General features: G+C 37.4%; 1 protein-coding gene across 20 annotated transcripts in view; it reads right to left on the bottom strand.

The window, feature by feature from the left end:
• Nucleotides 1-3156: 3156 nt before the first annotated feature.
• Nucleotides 3157-20725, bottom strand: part of OSBPL3 (oxysterol binding protein like 3) — a 90055-nt gene continuing 72486 nt past the window's right edge. For 18 of the 20 annotated variants that reach the window (XM_015281834.4, XM_015281837.4, XM_015281835.4 and 15 more), the window contains 8 exons: nt 19223-19360; nt 16448-16511; nt 14018-14096; nt 12678-12822; nt 11419-11563; nt 10709-10835; nt 10025-10147; nt 3157-8570 (listed from right to left, as the gene is read on the bottom strand). In XM_015281834.4, the coding sequence (XP_015137320.2) occupies nt 8474-8570; nt 10025-10147; nt 10709-10835; nt 11419-11563; nt 12678-12822; nt 14018-14096; nt 16448-16511; nt 19223-19360 (918 nt within the window). In that variant the 3' untranslated portion in view covers nt 3157-8473. Of the gene's footprint in view, nt 8571-10024; nt 10233-10708; nt 10836-11418; nt 12160-12677; nt 12823-14017; nt 14097-16447; nt 16512-19222; nt 19361-20725 lie in introns of those variants that run through there. The other 2 variants (XM_040696624.2, XM_040696625.2) reach the window with 2 other exon arrangements.

Below are 20725 nucleotides of genomic sequence, written 5' to 3' on the forward strand. Positions count from 1 at the left end.
TGAATGACACACTGATTTGGATGAGCAGCTTCTGAAAGGGACGATGCAAGTGACCTTGGGTGGATGACTTTCTTATTCCCAGATCCGCCTTCTTGGCAACTGGGAGACAAGGATGTGCTTCCCTTCTACAGAATTGGTTGTGGTCAGCTTGAGCCAGGTTTTACTTGGCTTTTATGTGGCTGCAGTCCAACCTCATCAGTACAAATATACTACAGTGTGAGCAACGCAACTTGAAAGAGAAAAGGAAGACCAGCTGCGTCCTGAGGGGAAGTGGTAGTGCAAAAGGAAGCAATGAACAACCAGTCCTGTGAACACACAAACTGCAGTCATTCTTTCAGCTGGGACCACACGACTGCACACTTCAGTACTGAGAATCTTATTTCAACAATATATACTCTTTCCGCTCGTCCCTTCTCCCATCGTTTCAAAGTAATTCCTGTTGGTGTCTATATTGGAGCCACTGTCAGAGAACAAAGCATTCAGATGAGCATCAGTTTTCTGAAGCTTTGTGACTGGATAAAATACAATGGAGCTCATACCGTGGCCTTTCATGCAACGTGGCACATCTTTTCCAATTTCTGATATCCACAGAAGGTAAGAATATAATATCCATGAGTTAAGGATGAGCTAGGCTTGCAATCTCTTGGTACCCAGAGAACTCAGACAGAAAAAGTCAAGTTTGCCCTCACTTAAGAATTTGGTGCACTGTTTTTGAACTTCATAAGAAAACTTGATTTTCTCATCCCAAACACCTGTTCAGCTATTACGTAGCTTTGGTTTGACAAGATTCAATTCAGCGACCACAGAGAAGGAGCAAAAAACAAATACAAGTCGGATGATCTCTTGACTTCGCTCCATCTTCAGTTTGACAACGGCTGAGGTGGTAACGAACAGTAAACAAAACAGTAAATCTTTCTCCCAGTTACTGGACAGGCTCTTATCCATTGATCAATCTACATAATCTTCCTGGCTCAAGGGAGCAATCAGTGCATTTCAGACATACCCTCATAAAATCTCAGAAGGAAAAGATTTTTCAAGGCTCGTACTGCAATAATTCAAAGTGGTTTTACTGCAGCCTCTATCATGGTGCTTTTTTTTCATATGCAAAAAAAAGTGAAAAGTTTGTAATTTAGGAATTAGAGTTTATTAAATAAATTCTTCATAAAGAAAAGCAGTGTTAACTATGCAAAATAAACAAACAAACAAACAAAACCCCACATATTTTCCAGTTCTGACAGCTGATCTTGTTAAAACAGAAACTGAACTATCAGCTCGAAGAAAACCCTTGCAGAGAGATAGTACCCTAATAGAGAAAGCCCAGTAATTCCCTAAGTCAATGAAATTACAAACAGGAACTGCAGCTGATGCATTTGAACGTGACATCTTAGCTTCCAGGGATTTATTATTGTTCCAAGAGCCTACAAAAATATACATCAATGAATCCAAAGGCTCAAGCTCTCAGTGAAATTAAGACTCCGCTATACCCCACTCAGTAGAGGAGCTTTGATTTATCTCAGATGAAGGTTTACACATAGCAATTTCAATTATTTCCCTTGGAGCAGAGTAAGCAAAGATAGAAATTCATAACTACACAGCAGAACTTGGTATCTGGCTAGCTTTTAGCATCCTTAAAAACCTGGACTGACCCTGTGAGTTTCTATGTGTCTTGCACTAGAAGTGGGGGAAAGGGGTCTAAGTTAAATATCAACAAATTGAGCATGGAAAGCAATGTATGCAAGAAATGTAACGGAGGCATTATAAAAAAAAGAAAGAAAGAAGCAGCCGATATGTGACATTTACTGTGCAGAGCAAACTTTGCCCAGCTGTCATTGTTTTCCTCACGCTATGGTGCTTTGAATCATTTCACAGTAAGCACTGACTTTTAAGTAGAGATTGCTGTAAATGAACAGACAGCTGAGGTCAAACACCAATTGGATGCAGGGTCTGCACAAGCCACGTTCACCTTGCACTTCTGTGAAGCAGAACACCACCCTCTGTCTGGGGAGCACTGAGCACAAAGAGGGAACTTGGCAACCATGAGGAGCTCATCCATATCCACTTCTCTGAGAGAAGTTTCTATTGCCTGAGGTGTTCATGATCAAGAGCATAAGTAATAAGGATCCCTTGCCATCTTCCTCTCGCTTTTATAATTACAGAAAAAAAAACTCATCACTAATTCTGTAAACTTTTTTTTTTTCCTTTTTTTTCCCACTGACTTGCTCTAAATGCCAGCTGTTTCAGGTACAATTAAAGCAGATTAGATCTCTCTGAAATTAATCGCTAATGAAGTGATTCCACTGACATCACAAGTTCTAAATGAGAAACTCGACAGACAATCACAATGGATGGATTTCACACAACAGGAGGTGATTGTTGCACTCTATAAAAGCTGCATTACTTGTGGTCTCTCCTTTCTCTGCTTTAGAACACAGCTGAGGATGTTTTGTGAGATTTGCTGATCCCATTTTCCCAACTCTTCCTGGAACACCTATGTTTCCTCCTACCAAACCTTTTTTACACGTTGAAACTGTTAAGCACTACAGAACTGCAGTCTGGAGCTTTGTCAGGGACCACACTTACTGTATTTCCACCTTCTTCAAGACCCTAATCCATCTCTACTGCATCTTATCCACACATGGTGGGACTGTCAGTTGTACTAAGCCACCATTCTCTGAGGGAGAAAGCATCACATTGATAGTTTCCTCCCAGCTATTTATTTTAAATAGTAAACAATACGTTTCCTTGTTTTAAAAGTTGTTTTCTGGAGAGTGTGCAGTTTGTGGTCTGCACTTTCATGCTAATACACAGCATTCATGTTGCACATCTGTCTATTAAAACTGCTTACAACTTAGCGCTGTCATTGATTTTGTCCTGCTCCACTGTCTGGTATAATTAGCCACGCAACTGTACCGTGCATGCAGGTTAACTGGCAAACAACTGGAAAACTGCCGAAGTTAACTACTAGGCAGATTGTAAGAGTGATAAATAAGACTTCCAGCAGATGGAATCTCTTTTGTACTTGCCATTTTAGAAGGTGTAAAAAACCACAGCTAAAAAACAGTAAAAAACGACAGCAGCTAGCCTGGTTTCAGCTGTCACTAACAGCCTTTGAAGAAAGATGCTTACAGCTCCTGGGAAAAAGTGAGGGTGCTCTGTGGCCTTTTGCAAGTATGATTTATTAACATCCAACTAAATTGGTAACAGAGACAAAAATGTAAATAAAATTGTGCACCCAGGTGCTCCAACGTTCTTACAGATCTTTGCATTAAGTGAAGCAGAAAAAAGGAACGATGCTGACTACAGAAAATATTCTCAAAAAACTGAACTCTGGTGGTCATTTTAACACAGAAGATAACTTTCTTCATCCCAAAATCATTAACGCCCTATCAGAACATACAACAAAGTCAGTATTTAGCAGCATTGCATATGTAATACCTCATACTTGCAGCATGTTTTTCCAGTACTGGACCAAGTAAAACACTCAACATAAATACAGTTCTCGGGAATACCAAATATTCTCACCATCAGCCCAGAGATGTGGAGATGAAAGAGCTCAGCATTTCCAGTCGATCAGCCTCCAAAACTTTCCCATTCATTGTAATACAGTTCTGTTTTATACAGCAGTAACACCAAATTGACGACTTGTATATATAAGAAGAATCACTTAAAATATTTTTTTAACATACAGTAACTATTTATGTGGGAAATTTCTCTTATTGCTTTCAAAAGCTACAGCAAGGACAGCATCAAAGAACTGAGCGGCACAACACTGTGTTGGGTGGTAAGTTACAGCACTTACTAAGTTTCAATAGATAAACCAGATGAGATTTGCAAGTCCTTAACAACTCCAGCTGCTGGACTAAGTCACACCGACCAGTAGCTAGAAGATAGAAAGGATGAGGCAAAATCCATGAATGAAAACATACCTAATCTAAAGAGCCTTGTGTTTTAGCATCACTCCTTTGAATAGCACCATCCAACTCCAGCTCGTGCAAGGTGTACTCAGTCATGTGGAGAAGATGGATTTCACCCTTCACTCTTACATAGGTGTGGTAGTCTGGGTTTTGTATTCCTCTTCAGCACGCCCCCACTTCCTATGAGTTACATACAAAATCTGAACAAAATAAGATATGCTGAAGATTTTCAGCTCTGAAATGCTGATCCTTCAGAGACATAATAGAACAGATTGACACCAAAACAGATGGAAGAACATTAACAAGGAGTACGCTGAGCAGATGTAGCTGCACTGTTACCAGGCTGTGGTCTGACACCAGAGTGCCAGCGTGAAGAAAGTCCCATTCACAGTCAAGGCAAAAGTACAGAAATAGGCCACAATGTTTATGGAAAACAAGTAACTACGTTTTGTCATTTAAAAGCTTGTCAGAATGGGATGTTCTACTACTTTCCAGGATTTTTTTTTTTTAATAAAGAGAAAATGGGACATTGAATAAGAACCTTTAGATGTGAGGGGGCCTAAAAGCAGCGTAAGCAGCTGGGGGAAATTGAAGGGCAGAGACTTTATTTTTTATTTAAGGACAGCACTGAACCTTTCCCCAACCTCAATGCTGCCCCTGGTTGTATGTTCCTTTGTCTTCCTTTCTGTCCAGTGACCTCATCTCAACAGCCTGAAACTCTTTCAGGGATACTAAACAGTAAGCTGCCAAATCATAAGGTGACTGTGTCTGCAACCACCACCTCCTCCAGGGGCCAGGTCTTAAAAGAAACCAGAAACCTGCTTCAGATCCTCCAAAGGAGTATAAGTTATGCATAAAGGTAGATTACCCAAGCTCTGTGTGAAGAAGCTAAATAGTTGACTGAATCTGTATTTCGAAAGCACCCAAAAATAGATTAATGCAGGCAAATTAACACAAAGCATATATATCAGAGAGTAAAGATTAAGAAAGGAATGCAATGATGAACGGCACACACTACTGCTGCTCGGTCTACACAGCCCTTTGTACTACCAAGAGCAGTGTCCTGAACAAGTTACGCTGTTTTGTAACACCAAACTTTGCACTAAAATCTGATTCTAAGTGTCAAGCCTGTAAATCTGGAAGTACAGCTGTGGGTTTCTGTCTCTATGAACACTGTTTCCCTGGGACCTTTTCTCTCTTTGCTGTGCAACCCGAAAACTGAGTCAGTGTTGTAAAACTAGAAAGCATGAGCTGTTCCATTACCTTGATGTAAATTCATAGTGAGTTTTTTGCTCTGTGAAGGGGTGCACAGAGAAGGGGGGAACTAGATGAGTGGTGCTCAAAATGTCCCCCTGAGTTATTTTAAGCAATGCTTACAATGTCATCAAGTAAGAGTGCTAAAACAGGAGGCAATAGTCCTCAGGAAATGTTAAGATCGATGCACTGAGCGGAACAGTTTGGGAATCACTGCTTTGCAGGAAAGAAAAGTCAGTCACCAACATTTTATTTCTACCACTCAGGGTAGAAATGTGGGGATGAAGTCCCCAGATGTCAGTTATTGAAAACAACAGATCTCCTCTGGTGCATTGCTGGAAGAGAATGGAAGTTATGCACTCTAACACATCTGAAGTTTTTTGGGGGAAAACCAAATTTCACATTTCACCAAGAATAACTATAGAGTAATATTAAAGTTTGTGAATGATTAATATATTTTTATACAGAAATACAGAGAAATAACATCAAGACAATTTCTTTCCACTTCTTAATATACAGTTGACAGAAGCTTAGCAATTAAACCCAACTCTTTCACACAAACATAGGCAGGGACAACTATACTGCAGCTGGAAACATTGGTCAGAGGATCATTCACCACTGGTTACACCAGTTGTCAGATGTGGACCACAGATTTACAGAAGGAGCTTCTACTAATGCAACAATTTTGCTTTATCTAAAGAAAAAAAAAAATGCCTAGCATAATCTCAGGCATTATCTTACTGAAGAAAGCAGTGAAATTCTGATGTTTGCCTTCTTGATATGGGGATTTTGCTAAAGAAAACAATGTTTCTCTATAAGGCACTTCCCAGCTCACTGCTCCTTGTCTTGAACCAAGTGTCTTTTTGACATTTCAGATTGTAAGATACAGGAAAACAATGCCAGTTGGATTTCTCAAAACTCATGACTCAAACATCAAAATGAGATTAGTTTTGTTTAACACCCACAGACTTTAATGCATTACAGTTCTTTAAGCTCGCTTTTTTGCCCCTAATCCCTTTATTTTGAATGCTGTTAACTATTAGTTCATATGACAAAGTATGGGAAAATCCACTCCATACATCGAAAATGCAAAACCAGCAATCAGATTAGACAATAATCACAACAGCTGCCAAATATGACAATGAGCAAGTTCAGTGCATCCACCACAAATGTTACTCCTTTTCTTAACAGCATTTTTCCCCTCCTTTCTCCTACCCTCCTTTGTTATTAAATGCATGTAATTATTAGTTATCGATGGTAATTGCAAACAACAAGGATAACTACAAATATCCACTCATTTCTGTGTCAAGTTTGGATATCACAAGAATAAAACAAGAAGGATTCAAGTCATGAAGAGATCTTCGTTTTCCTTGAAAAGCCAAACAGTCCCCAAAGGTTCCCTTAAGATTCCCTTCTGAATAAAAGCCCAGATTTTGTTTTCGTGCTGACTTGAACCATGCCTTCTTGCAAGCTGCTGGAGCGCTAGCTGAGTTTTTAAAAGACACATTAAGTATAAGAAAATATGCTAACATTTTTGGTGATAAATTACAGAAATGATAGTGAGCCCAGAGTTCCTGAGCGAAGTGAATGATAGTGAGAAAATATTTATCTGCCTGTGACACAGTGAAGCTTCAAGGCAGCAGAAAGCAAAATTTAAATATACATCTAAACTGATATCACAGATTTGGAGGTTTTCATAGTATATGCTTCATGTTACAAGTATTATATTGATCAATTTTAATGGGTTTTCTTTAGAACAAAGCAGCATACGGTAAGCTGTAAGCTTTTCTAAGCTACTCGTCCTTCTAAGAGTCACTCTTAACCATGCATCATCCAAACGTTGCAGTTGTAAGTCACATAAACAGAGTTTATCATAGACAGGGTTTATTTTTTTGTAATGGTATGTAAGAAAAGAGAGTGGTGGTGGACACTGATCTAAACCTGAAATCCACGTTGATGCCAGAGAGTCACAGACACACAGAACAAATCTGAAGAGTCATGAGTCAGGCTTGAACTGCGGATGGGTAGGAATGCAAATTATTCTGTTAGTGAACATAGCATTGTGATTTCATGGAAAACAAAAAAGGTACTGCCCATCACTGTAATCTTGACTCAAAGCGAGGCTTCTGCTACATTTTTTCCCTGTTATATTTTAATCAATGACTTAATGCTTTCGCAAATCTATCCAAGTGTATAAAATCACAGGAAAGCGATGCAACTGATTTAGTGCAAGACACTCGAATGCTTATCTGAATACAACAAACAAACAGAGGAAGATCAAAAGATTCCATACGTTTCTCCATAAGGCAGATGGTCATTTTTTAAATATAAGATCTTAAATATGTCGTTTATTTCTTAAGAGGTAGAAAATATCAAAATACTAAGAAAAAATTTCCAGCTTAAAACAATCAGTTAGTTTGCTTACTTTTTAAAAAGTCTTACTGTTGCAGTTTTTAGGTTAATAAAAACAAATGAAGCTATGGAAGCACAGGATTTTGTGCTCTGTATACGTATTACTTCCCACAAAAAGAGAGAGCTGCTTCATCCAGACAGTGCTCAAACATTATATACAAAAGATCTCCTCGTGCCCTGTTGGCGACTATAAATCTGAAGATTCTCAGTGGAAAATTTTGGCGATTCCTGAATTTCTAGCACTACTTTTAGCCAGGTACAGCTTACGTTTATGACTTGATCCACTGATGTAACTGCAGAACTCCCCCTTCCAATAATGCTAGTAAGAAAGCTAATAGAAAGAAAAGCTTATTTAAATCTTTTCCACAAGCAGCAAAAGATTGTACACAGATTTCAGCACTGGCTGATAATCTGTTTTAGCAATTTAGACCAGTCCATAGACAGCTGAATTACTCACTGAACTGTGGAAGCCTACTTACAGAGTCACTAAGGCTTAACGCTCATTTCTCAGCACAGCTAGGAGATGCTGATGCTACCGTCTTCAATGCAACTCGATAAGGCATAAGTTAACTCTTAACTGACATTATTACACATTGGAAAAGTAGTGTAAAAGCTCCTCTTTTCCCTCTACTTGTTAACATTCAGTGCTATTTATTAAATATTTTATAAAAAGAAGTTAGGGTATTTGTACATTCAAACAATCATTGAAACAGAGTAGAGAAAATGAATTATCAGATTCTAAATTAAGCACAATTCTGGAGATACGCACACTTGCACACATACACACACCCACACATATATTATATGTGTGTATAAATATATATATATACACATATACTTCTTTTAAATCAGATCCAGGAATACAGCATGGAATATCTTCACTTGGCTCCTCTTCACCAGAGCACAGGATTGTCCAGTTTGGAAAAACCCGGTTCTCTTCTAAGGTCCATGTAGGTTCCATTGCTCACCCAGGAGTCATCTTTGGATTTCCTATCAAAGATTAAACAGTTCTTTTTTAAACATAAAGCTTATATTTTCTACGTATTTGCTGTGTGATGCAATGTAGCATGTACTATGTACAGATACCTAATCCAGCCCATAAACCAGATGCAAGGAAGCTCAGTACAACATTCAACAAGGCAATATAGCTTGGTGAACTTAACTGATATGTTTGGGTCTTGAGGAAATACACATTTGTTTCACTGTCCCGTGTCAGTGCTTAGCACTGAAAACTACACTCCAGGTTTACTTCATGGTCTCAAATGCCATCATGCAGCTTTGCATAAGCTTCTGTATCTATTGTAACCCTGAATGTATCAGTCTTTTTCACATAGTGTGCAACATTTTTGACAAAACAACAACAAATTAATGTATCAAGTAAAGCAGAACTTGTGATCTACTGAAGGAAGAAATCACTACTGAAAAGCAAAACGCATAATTCACATCTACTCTAATACTTGCTCACATTTTTGCTATATAGTAATGATATTTTTTATTCTGTTATTTAAACATACAGCACAAATCTCAGCTTTCAAATCCTCATTATAGGGATTCAAATCCTCATCCTTATTTACAATCCTCATTGAGAATATACAATAACATAGTATTAGACCTTGCTTCTCTTCTGTCTGTTCAGCCTCCTGCAAAGGAAAGTGTGCCTCCATTTCATTAGCTCACCAGCTCTTCTGACAGGCAGAGGTCTAAGCCATTTTCTTTTTGCATCTATTGTAAACATCTCTGTGTTTATCCAAGTCTAACTCCTCATTAGAACTGTGTCTATCTAGAAAAACAAATAGTATCCCAGATCTGTTAATTATGACACATTCGACTATACAGCACTCATCTTGGGTCTAACTCTTTCACTGCATCCTGAACAGGGAAGCTGGAGGGCATAAGGCCGTGTTGCCACTAGCATTCATTCTTGTCTTTCAACAGCTGAAGTCCCCTGTTATTTGATTTACAACAGGAAGAAACAGAATGACCTCTAAATCACAACTCTCTTGCCATTAGATAGAGGAAAAGTTCAAAACCAGCCCTGAAAATGAAAGATTCTAGCTCCAAACATTGCTGCACAAGGCAGTCCCAATGAATTCAGCAGTTCAGCAGAGCTAATTAAGCTGAAACCACCTACACTTCACCTTGCTTGAAAGAATCAAAGATGCCACCCTCACTCCTTAGGCAAATCCAGACTGAGACCAAATACCATTTACCTTTGGAGCAAAAATTAAAAAAATTAAAAAATAAAAAAATCAGGGATGTGGTAATAAAAAAGCATATCCTGTATTCCTTAACTAAGTCTGGAGTGCTCTACATTGCTTAAGTATAAAAATCAAGAATATGGACGAAACCTGGGAAAAACTGGAGCCTTCTTTATGGCAGATCAGAACCAGATCTGTAGTAAACATTTCAATAAATGATGGTATATACTAATTATTATATAATACCTGAAAAATCTAGGCTGATGCTCTAGATTGTTTTCTTCCAGCACCTTCCGTCGTTCTCTCTGTAGCTGCTCAATTCTCTGTTTTTGCATTTCAGCTGCTTCAATATTTCCTTCTTCAAGAAACCTGTAGCACCAGCAGTGATAAAAGACACAGTTGGTGCTTCAGTCCATTATTTTTCTTAGGTCCTCCAGAACTCCAGAATCTAATCCTTACAGAAGACAGCTTGGTGTTTGAAAGATAAACAACCGTATCTATAGACAATAATTGCATTACCAAAAAGCACTTATGGAAAGGTAACTTACAACAGGCTCAAAGTAACGTTTGTATTAGATTATTTTCCCTGGAAATTAGCAATGGTAGAAGATCCCCACACAGAAAGAAGTTTCAAGGGTCTCAGGTTTCAGCTCTTCGAACACAGTATGCTCAACAAAGAATCCCTGAAAAGTTGTAAGATCTTTGTAAAGACAGTTATCTAGAAACTAGAGCATCCAAAACCAGTTCCAGAAAACACTGGTCTATAATGACTAGACCATCTCTTGATAAGTGATTAAAATTCTGTTTCAGATGCCGAATTAATGTAGAAATGGGAACATTCTGCAGGCACCTAAAGAAAGTAGCCTGAGCATAGGGATAAAGTGAATGTAGAGATTTTGAGGAATATACTTAAGAGGGAAAACTTCTTACCTTTGGTCTGGTCTAAAGCGTGTGTCGGTGGATGGGAGCAATGACCTCGTTTGCAGGTCCAGTTCATTTAACTCCAATGCGAACTGAGTAAATCCATACCACTGTTCATAATCTTTAGGCATTGGATCTACAGCAGAAAAAAGAACATTTAGAATTCCAATTAAATGCTACTATCTTTAGAAGGACAATACCAAACTCCCCTCAATCTTTTTTAAAATCTCTGAATTGTGGCCTCAATTTTGGGGAATAAGTTGAATCAAAGCGTAAGAGCAATGAAACACATTCTACAATCATAGTGGTTTTTCAAACTTCAGTAGATAAAATCCCACAAGGTTTGGGAGAACTTCAGATATGGTCCTCATTATGGAACTGAGCTATGTGTACAATCTCCAACGTCTAATATACATGAAAACCACCACAGTTCTCTGCACACACAATAAAGTGGTTTTTTGTTTGTTGTTCTTTGTTTGCTTTTAGAGTCCTCAATACTTTCTTCATAGCCAGATATGAAAAGGAATGAGAATGAGGAAAATATGGAAAGCCATGGGATTAAGTTCCCAATATAATTTGAATTATTTCTTTTTCTGGTCTAAATTTTAAATCCGTGAAAAAATTCCAATTTTTTTTGCAGGAACAACAAGAAGTTGAGGTAGATAAAAATAGATAGAAAATAGATATTCTCAAGCATATTCTAAGTTCTGGTCACTAACTTGCTCTCCATATGCATTTTGAAGATGAAGTTGTCCCACAGTACAAACTTTCATGCCACTTCCCAAAGAGTCGATGCACAACATTCCCAGTTTTATCCATGACACTGCCTTCGATCTCATGTGCATTTGGATTCCAATACTTTGCCTAGAATCAAAAGGTGCATAAGAGATCAAGTGAGAGTGATATTGCCATGCTGTAGGGTATTTTTTCTGAATTGAAAACTATTCATTTAGGTGTACATTATAATATCATAAATAAAGAACTGCTGTTAGTACTATAAATCAGCCTACTAAAATGGGCTGTTGAGAATTATATCTGTTCTCCCTTTGTTAGGGGCAGCACTAAGTGAAGCACAGCTGACCTTCAAATTTGTCCAGTGACAGATAACACTGATTCCTGACTTGGTTACCTAAATCCTCCCCACATTTGCAGAACAGGAAGAGAAGGAACTGTTACTCACAGTGACCTCCATTTTAGCCAATTTATAATATCAAATACATAAAACTTGCAGTCTCTCCATCTCCAAACATCTACTACAACTCTGCAAATACATTACAGTACTTTGAATGAAATACCTAAAAAGAATACTCTAATGCTTTTTAGAAATCATACAATATTCAGAAAAACAAGCAAAAAAAGGAAAATGATGATACTCACTTTCCTTCTGCTGCTGAGTGCACCATGGTGCACAGGCATGCTGAAGTACTTACAGATAGACCATGCAGCCATGCAGATACAAGCTATGAAAAGCAGAGCCTTGCTTCAGCAGTCAGATACAGAAAATTCAGGTTATTCTTACAATGCTGAGCAAAACTGCTTCTCAGGTTAGAAATTCTGGCATTATTTTAGGCTTTCAGTTAATTTTTCTTTTCTCGAAGAAGTCATCTATTGCCAAAAGTAAATTTTAATTTCAGTTATGAGGGCATTTCTTGAGGTGGTTATATATCAATGCCTTATACTGAAGCAAAAGCTTTGAACAATACAATCCCTCACTTAGGCTCCTCCAAGCACTTGCAGAGGGCTAGAAAGTGCACTGCTTGAAACACCCCGTGTAAGCACTGTTTTCTTTATTGCGTGGCTCTACCTAGTGAGCTGCAGTTCATTTACAGTTCATGTTTCTCAGAGAATCACAGGTAATTAGAGAACTATATGAAAACACAGCTTGTAAGCAGTTGAACTGAGTGTCAGCAGACAGCATCCACCCCCTGCTGTGTTTGCTGGATAGGACACTGCCAAAATTGCTGTTAGTGAAAGTCACCTTTATGAAAGTCAATTTGCAGTAACAAGTGTCGTCATTAAGATTTTTGATGATGATCTCTCCATAGTGTTCAATCCATCTTTGTCCACTTAGGATGTTATGGATGCAAGATGTCACCTTGTTCCATGCAAAATGGTCTCTAAAACTGTAACAAAATAAATACAGGAGAATTCTTATGCCACATTTAAGCTAGCTTATAAACTTCTGAAAAAAATTCAAAAGAAAAAAAAATCAAAAAACAATTATCAATTTTTTAATAAAGTCTTGATATTCTTGAACATCTGTTTATTATTAATATAGCCTATGACAACAATTCATACATTCTTTTCCATGGGAATACAAATCGACACATGAAAACCACACGTGAATCAGAAAATTTTCCAGTTCATCAGCCCTAATGGAGATAATGGACACTAATGCATAGGTTACTTTGCCCATGAACCTTCACTCATATTCAAAAAACCTTGGAATGCACAGCTCAGTCTAGCCACTATGAACAAGAGAACACAATACCTTTTATACACACTGCCTTTTGGATACTTTATTGGGTTGTTTTTCTTGTTTTTTAAATTTGAGAGAATAATTAAATTTGTAGATTCTCTTCGGAAAACAAATTTAATTAGAACACTACTTAACCTTTAGACCTGTGTTTCCGTTACCATGCTGGATACAGGGTATTTTTTGAGTGATTCTATTTGTTGATCTATAGTGGACACTTTGACAAGCCAGCATAGGAACACTGCAGTTTTTTTTGTTTTAAAAATCAACTCGAATTGTAGTGGTTGTGAGCACTTACTTCCTTGGATAATAAATACCAGATATGCTACTGGTGCTATTTGTCACTTACAATAATTATTTAAGCAGTGAGGACAGCTGTCAGCCTCAGCTATAGACCTTGAACACAAAGCATCAGGGTCTATACAAATGTAGGCGCAAAAGAGCAACAACCTCCCAACCTCAAATTCATAAAAATAAATTTGCAGCTTTCTTTACGATGCAGCTTTTCCATGTAACTAAAAAATGCACTAAGCTTGAAATTCAACCCAAGTATGAAAATACAAACTTTGCTTTATCACTAAAGCATATGAAAGTGATGGCTTTTATCTCATCACTGGTTTTATAATGTTTGAAAGATTTAGAGTTTGACCTGTGCAAGACTTAGAGCTTCTGGTTTTCTTTTTCCCCATCTTTATTTTTAAACTAAATCATGATCACCAATTCTTCCAAAAGCCTCATCTGCATAGTACAGGTTGTTCTCATCTGCAAAAATGAAGCTTCAGAACAGGTGAGCATATATATGTGTCTGTGTGTGAACAGCAATGCGTGATCACAGCACTTACGCTGGAAGAGTTACGTGTGTTGTACCAACTGGAACGATTTCCATGGACTTTCCCCAGAATTTGTTTTTCCATCTTACATCTGAAAAAGGATGAGGGAAAAAGAAATAAAAAATAAGACAGGTTTAGTCATCGGCATGGGTGGATCAGTCTACGTCTAGGTTCTACTTTAAGAAACACAAAATAATGAAGTGTAACATAATAAGGAGTGCTCAAAATAATGCTAACCTTCAAACAGTTAAATGCTTATTCACAGTATTACTGGTTATTTAAATAGAAAAGCACCGGAGTTTTAAGAGTCTTTTTCAAAAGAGAGGAATTTAAATAAGCTATAGGCAGTGTACATTTATCTGTAATTCAGTTGCTTGTGAATGAATGCAGACATTTCAAAAACCAAAAAGAAAATTCCAAATACAAAAATATAACAACATCCACAGGGCAGAAAATTGGATAGGGATTTAGTCTGACTTCCCCTGGAAGTTTAATTGGCCTTCTAAAATCTGGTCTGAATCAGAAGAACTATCCAAGTCTCACATCATTTCCTCCAAAAAAAGATGATGATAAATCTCAATGAAAGTTTATAAAAATATCTTGAGGAAGCTGTTAAATTAGAGATTTAGTTCACTTCAAAGTGAAATAAACATGGACAGAAAAGCACAGCATAAGGGGTATGGAGTTAAATTAGGCTAGACAATCAGACAGTAACTTTCAACAGTGACTTCAGTGCTTGCAAGATAGTACCCTTGCTGTGCTAGACACAAGGATCTCCAATTCTATTCATGGATTCATTTGAAAATAAAGGAAAAAATCATCTCTGGTCTCAAAAAGATGCTAAGATGGAACGAAAACCAAACTACAGCTTCCAGTGCAACTGTCCTTTGCAAACAGGTCCCACAAAAGTAGTGTTAGTTTCTTAAGTAAGGGAAAAGAGTTTCTGAAATAACTGCCCCTGTCAGAACCCACTCGTCTGGCTTTCTATAAATGATCCAGAGATTTCTCGATGTTGAAACAGGAACTAAGGTCACTCAGTATCTGGTGGAATAACAGCACTATTCTAGCAACGTAGCTGAGGGCTGTCTCCTTTCAGCAGAGGAGACAATATGACAAGTGGACAGATGTTTGCACAGAAAGAACTTATCTCATTGACAAGATACCTTTATGATTAACTTAATGTTAATCTTTCCACAGAAGTTAATATAGCCCTGTAACAAGAGGCCACAGCATTTACAGACTGCATTTACATTAGAAAAAATCATTGTCAGATCTCCAACAGGCTCAGCTAGACACATTTAAAAACACAACAAAAAATAAACCAGAACAAACCCTGCTGCACCCTGACTGAGTCTTCTGGGGTCACTGGGACCAGACCACAGGCTCTCTCCAACTGACCAGATTCTCAGTTCTTCTCTTTACAGAACAGCTTTGTTCTCTAAGTGCATATTACAATAGTTAAGTGACATTAGCTTTCCAACATCTGTTAAAGAAATGTATCTTCAGTTTTTAAGATAGGCTGTTATCTAATCTTGTATATAAAGTACTCAGCAAATGGATACATTTTTGGTCATCTTTGCTTTTCAGCTAAGAACAGAAGGATTCTTGCCCTATATGTGTTTATAAAGCAGAGAATTAGACTAATGATAAAGTTGCAATTTCTGTTCAATACAATTCCGCCTGGAATAGCTCTAATCAAGTCAGCAAAGTCGATCCTAACAGTATTAAAGGCTACAATATGCGACATAGTAAATTGACAAAAGTCTGGGCAAAGGATTTTAACTGAGTTAAAAGGCACAGTTATGTTCTGTGTACACTCCAAAAATACTGGATTGTTCAGGCATTGTAACTGGCTGCCATCTTCACCAGACTTGCACAGCAAACAAAGCTCCAACACACCATTTTTTGAAAGACAATGTTAACAGTGAAGCAGCATGAAATCTTATGCACTGTAATAATACTAAAAGAGACAGACACGGTGAATGTGCTGTCCCTGCTGTTATACATATTTCTGGAAAGTATTTTCAGAACGGAACTCCAAGACCAGTCATGGCTCAGGATTCAATGCATACTTTTCCAAGTTCTATTCTAGGTTGTCTTTAGAAGTATCTTGAGGTACAACTCTTCTCTTGTAAACAAACCTCTCACCAAAAACAAACAAATGAACAAAAAAACCCAAGAAAATTATTTAACAGATTTTGGATACATGCAGATAACTGTACATGTAAGGAATCATAAATAATATTAGAAATCACTTGTAGATTTTTGTAATGGCAGAAGATCCAAGTAAAAAACATCAGTAAGCCAAGGATTTCTTAAAGCCATCCTGTTATGATTTAAGCAGAGAAATTCACCTTTTCCCTATTTCTGAATATTTCATGTTAAACATACAGTGAAATTATTATGAAGGCTGTGAAAGTAGATGACAGACTGAATATTTACCTTGCCAAAAAGCAAAATTCACAGATTCAGCATGGCATGCAGAAATAGGTGGATGGTGACTGACCTAATAGCAAGACATGAAAGAAGGAAAAAAAAAAAAAAAAAAGATAAAAATGTTAACCTTTGAAGAGTCATTTTGTTTTGTTCTCCTTTTTTGTTCTCCCCCCCTTTTTTTTTTCCTTTTATTTTTCATTCATTTATTCATTTATTTCATTCATTTACAATTTGAACATTTACTTTCCTTTTGCAGTTGTTTCCTTAAGGGGGAGCCAGTGAGATTTGTAACGTACTGAGACCTAAGAAGCCTTGAAAGAAAAGGTAAGCATTGTTTAAAAGGCCTGTAAATTCGTTAGTTGAAAGAAATCTAACCATACACTTTGTACATTGTCTCTAATGTAATAATCACACTTCATCTGAAAGCCTCATTCATATATTAGCAAAAGATGCACTTTAAGCAGACAGCAAAAAGGTAAAAGTTACTAATCAAACAAAAACCAAAAGGCCTAATACTTCTTTACAGTAGATCCTTACTAAACTCTGACTGCGGGGAGGGAACAACAATCAGCATCACTGAAGGGGACAAATGGTGGGGAAATAAAGCCATGAAATTCCGTCTAGCACCTTAAGACTGCACAAGTGGCACATCCACATTTTCTTGTGTGAAGCTCTAATGACACACACTGCGTTTTATCAGCTTTGGGTAATAATAGTACATACATGACAAGGCAAGGACTGAAACAACAAAGTGAGCGTTGTAAGTAAATAAACAAATATGCTATGCATACTGTTCAAAGAAAATAGTAAATAATAAAGTGACTGCACAAAGTAAAAGCTCTCTATGTTCACCCTTCTGGGTGAACAAGAGCAAAATCTGACCAGGACCAACGCCCTGACGCGTAATGCCTACTGTCCTTTTGACAAAGACACCTTTATTTTCAAGTCAAGTTGCTAATTCCAACTATGAATTTCATTCCTTAATCACCCACATGACTCAAAGGTAGTTTTATTTTCTTTGTTTCTCATTTTACAATTTTGTTATTTTGTGCAGTTCTCCCTGAGCAACCTCTAGATGGTTAAAAAAGAAATAAAGTAGTACTAATTACTCTCAGCTATATCCTGATCCACTGAGAGCAACACTCTCTCTGTCACATACTGTGCTCAGATTAACCCCAGATGTCACTATAATTCCTAGGTTAAACTTGGCTCTCACTTAAACTGTGATAATTCCAGAGTAAGGTCATGGAGCTAAGTAGAGTTATTCTGAACAGATCCTAATAATAGAACAGATCTCTATAATTTTATACATTCTGCTTATCTATTCCACACGTTACATGGTATCTGCACTAACACGTTATCTGGGGTAAGCATCAAAATGCTTGCAAAAACAAGCACTAAATAAGAGCTCTTGATGCAAAAAGAAATATTTAATGCTTGCAAGCTGCATGAAATTGCTTTCCTCCTACGCTACACCCTTCCTTCCAAATATTCCTCCACCCCATAATAATATAGAAAACTTTACCACTCGTGTCACTTACTGCACATATTTGAACAATAACTATTAACAAAACAAGAACACTCATATTTTTTAAATCTCCTTTAGGAAAAGTAGCCTTTGTAGTGATTTGTCTAATACTTAGGGGAAAATCTTCTCCTTTAATTCAAACTTATATTAAACTAAGTACCAAACTTTATTATCTGCTTTGCTACTCCAATATGACGTTACACTGCTAACTTCACTGCTCTAAGAACTAACTCTTAGAACTAAACACAATAAAGGTTCAGACACACTGCTTGAACTTTAGACCTGATTCTTGCTTTGACTGTTCTGCTTTTTTCCCTTATTTTTACTCTTGTCTGTGATACTTCCTAGACTAAGGAAAGATCACATAGCACAACTTCTTGTCCTTTGTAGAACATGACGTACAAAGTGCATCAAAAACACTTTTCAGTTACTACTGGAAGTCTCTTACAAGGCTTTTACTGATCAAATTTCTAGGCTGCACAGCCTTGCCTACCACACTTTCCTAATTTCTGTTGTTGCAATGTCTAGACAAAATAAGACAGCTTTCAGTCCCTCTTACATTCTGATAGGAACCAGATTCTTTAAATTTTACCTAATTTCAACTTATGTCTCAAGCTTAGCAATTCTGGTATCTGGACTGGTTCAAATATTATACTTTTTTTTTTTACCCACACTTAATAATCATACTACAAGGAGACTACTTTCAGCAATACATAGATCTTGATGTATTGTACACATCCTTCAGCTACTAAGCTGCAGTACCAGATTTGACAGGCTTAGTCTACAAAGTATTTGGACAAGGATGATAAATATTCATGGTGCCATAGAAAATACTGCTGATTGATCAACTCACATGAATGAAATATTTGCTGTAAAAAAGATGATTGGTTATGAAAATTTTAAATGATTGCACACAAAAGAACATGACAAGAACATAAAGCCTGTTGCAGTAGTGATCAGAAACTGTACCCTAGTTAAACAAGTTACTTGGTTACTGGAGTAACAGCCTGCCAGCCTTTGCTTCTGACTGTCAGTGACTGGTTGTCACATTCCATCCCCGGGTTAGCTGCCTTTCCTCAAAAAACAAAGCCATTTCCTTCATTTATAATTCTGTAGCATCCCTCAAGTTTTGCTGGGCTAAGGTTACGCAAAGCGATTTTGTATTTTGCTATTAGCTCTGGGGAATACCAGCCATGCATTCAGAATTAAGTAGTCTATCAAATAGCAAAAGTAAGTGTTGCAGCATACAGTACCTGTTCTGCAAAGAACTGGAAACCCTTATCTTCACGAATACATTCATAGGTTTCTCCAAGAACGGGGTTAAATGGCTTACTTCCAGCTCGGTAGTAATTGGATGCATACGCAGATACTGCAAATGCAGCTATATATACCTGGGAATAACACACAGAGAATTCTGGTTACTTTATCCCAATCATGCACTTTCTTTTTCTATAGATTCTGTCTTAACAGAAGGTATACATATATAAAAAAAAGGCCTTATCCTGACATCAGATATTTATTTTTTCCATTATTTGCAGACCATAAATGCATATGCCTCCTCCTGGGAGTTAAGCATTAGCCCATACATTACAGAAGTTTTCAGTTTTCAATGAATCATTCAAGAGGCCGGCGATGGAGTTAATAGGATCAAACTTCGCAAATTATTCAACTGAAAACAGTGACTCTGAAAACAGTTTGAAACAATTCAGTATTTTGGAACACACAGAACTGAAAGCAGTAAACTTAAAAACCACCAATAGATTTTGTGTTGTAATTGGCTTTTACAGTTACGGTCCGTTATTCTATGGATCTACTCACTATCCTTACCCTAAACACGGCACAGGAAATATTGTGAGAGTTTTCATAAAATTTGCTATGTTCAGTGCAATTTGTACCATTTTTCTTCCTTTTCATTTCCTTTTCCACATGTTGTGAAAGAGTAGGTGCTTTCCTTTCACAAATCCGGAAACTGAGTTAATAAAAGAGCTATTCTGAAGTGAAATGTTGCAATTACTATGCAACAGCTAACAACAATTCTACCTTAAGAGTTTTTCAGAGTCAAAGAACGCTACATTCTGACTCAATTTCCAGATGCTTGGGTGTGGGAAGGAGCGAAAAGGCTTATTTTCATTCCCATACAAAGACCTGCCGTTCATTTTCTTTTAACGTATTCTTAACAAAAACAAAACAGAGTTCTGCACCTAAGAACAAATTAACAGCCACACCTTCTGTAGCAGAAATGCTAAGTCATGGCTCCAAGCAGTAACTGAGCACCTGGTAGGAAGGCAGAGCCAACCCAAGGGAGCTCAGGTGTATGCAATGGACCTAAGTGACTGGAAGGGCTGGAGCCAGGATCCACCCCTTCCCAGACCTCATTAAGGGTGGGCAGTGGAGGCAAAGGTATCTTGCTGGAGAACCCTGCATAGCTAAGGCCTTCTGAAGGTAAGTGGTTTCTTTCCTTCGTTTCTATGATCTCAACTGTTGCATTTGATCAAACTCTCACCTGCTACAGCCTAGGACCTTGCTATTTGGCTGTCATTGATACACTTTCCATTGCATTACACCCTCTAAATCCTGAGGAGAGATATAAAGTTATGATCCTTGTAGAGTTTGTCAGGGTGGAGCAAGTGTCTTTTCAAACAGTATTTATAATGTAATTATTTACATTCATTAATAGCCTTATTTTAAAGTAAGAAGTATTGATCAAAAGACTTAATTTAGCATGAGGTACAATCCATAACTTCCATTTAAAAGAA

The sequence above is a fragment of the Gallus gallus genome, chromosome 2 (genome assembly GCF_016699485.2).
Source record: "Gallus gallus isolate bGalGal1 chromosome 2, bGalGal1.mat.broiler.GRCg7b, whole genome shotgun sequence".
In the NCBI taxonomy this organism is placed as follows: Eukaryota; Metazoa; Chordata; class Aves; order Galliformes; family Phasianidae; genus Gallus; species Gallus gallus.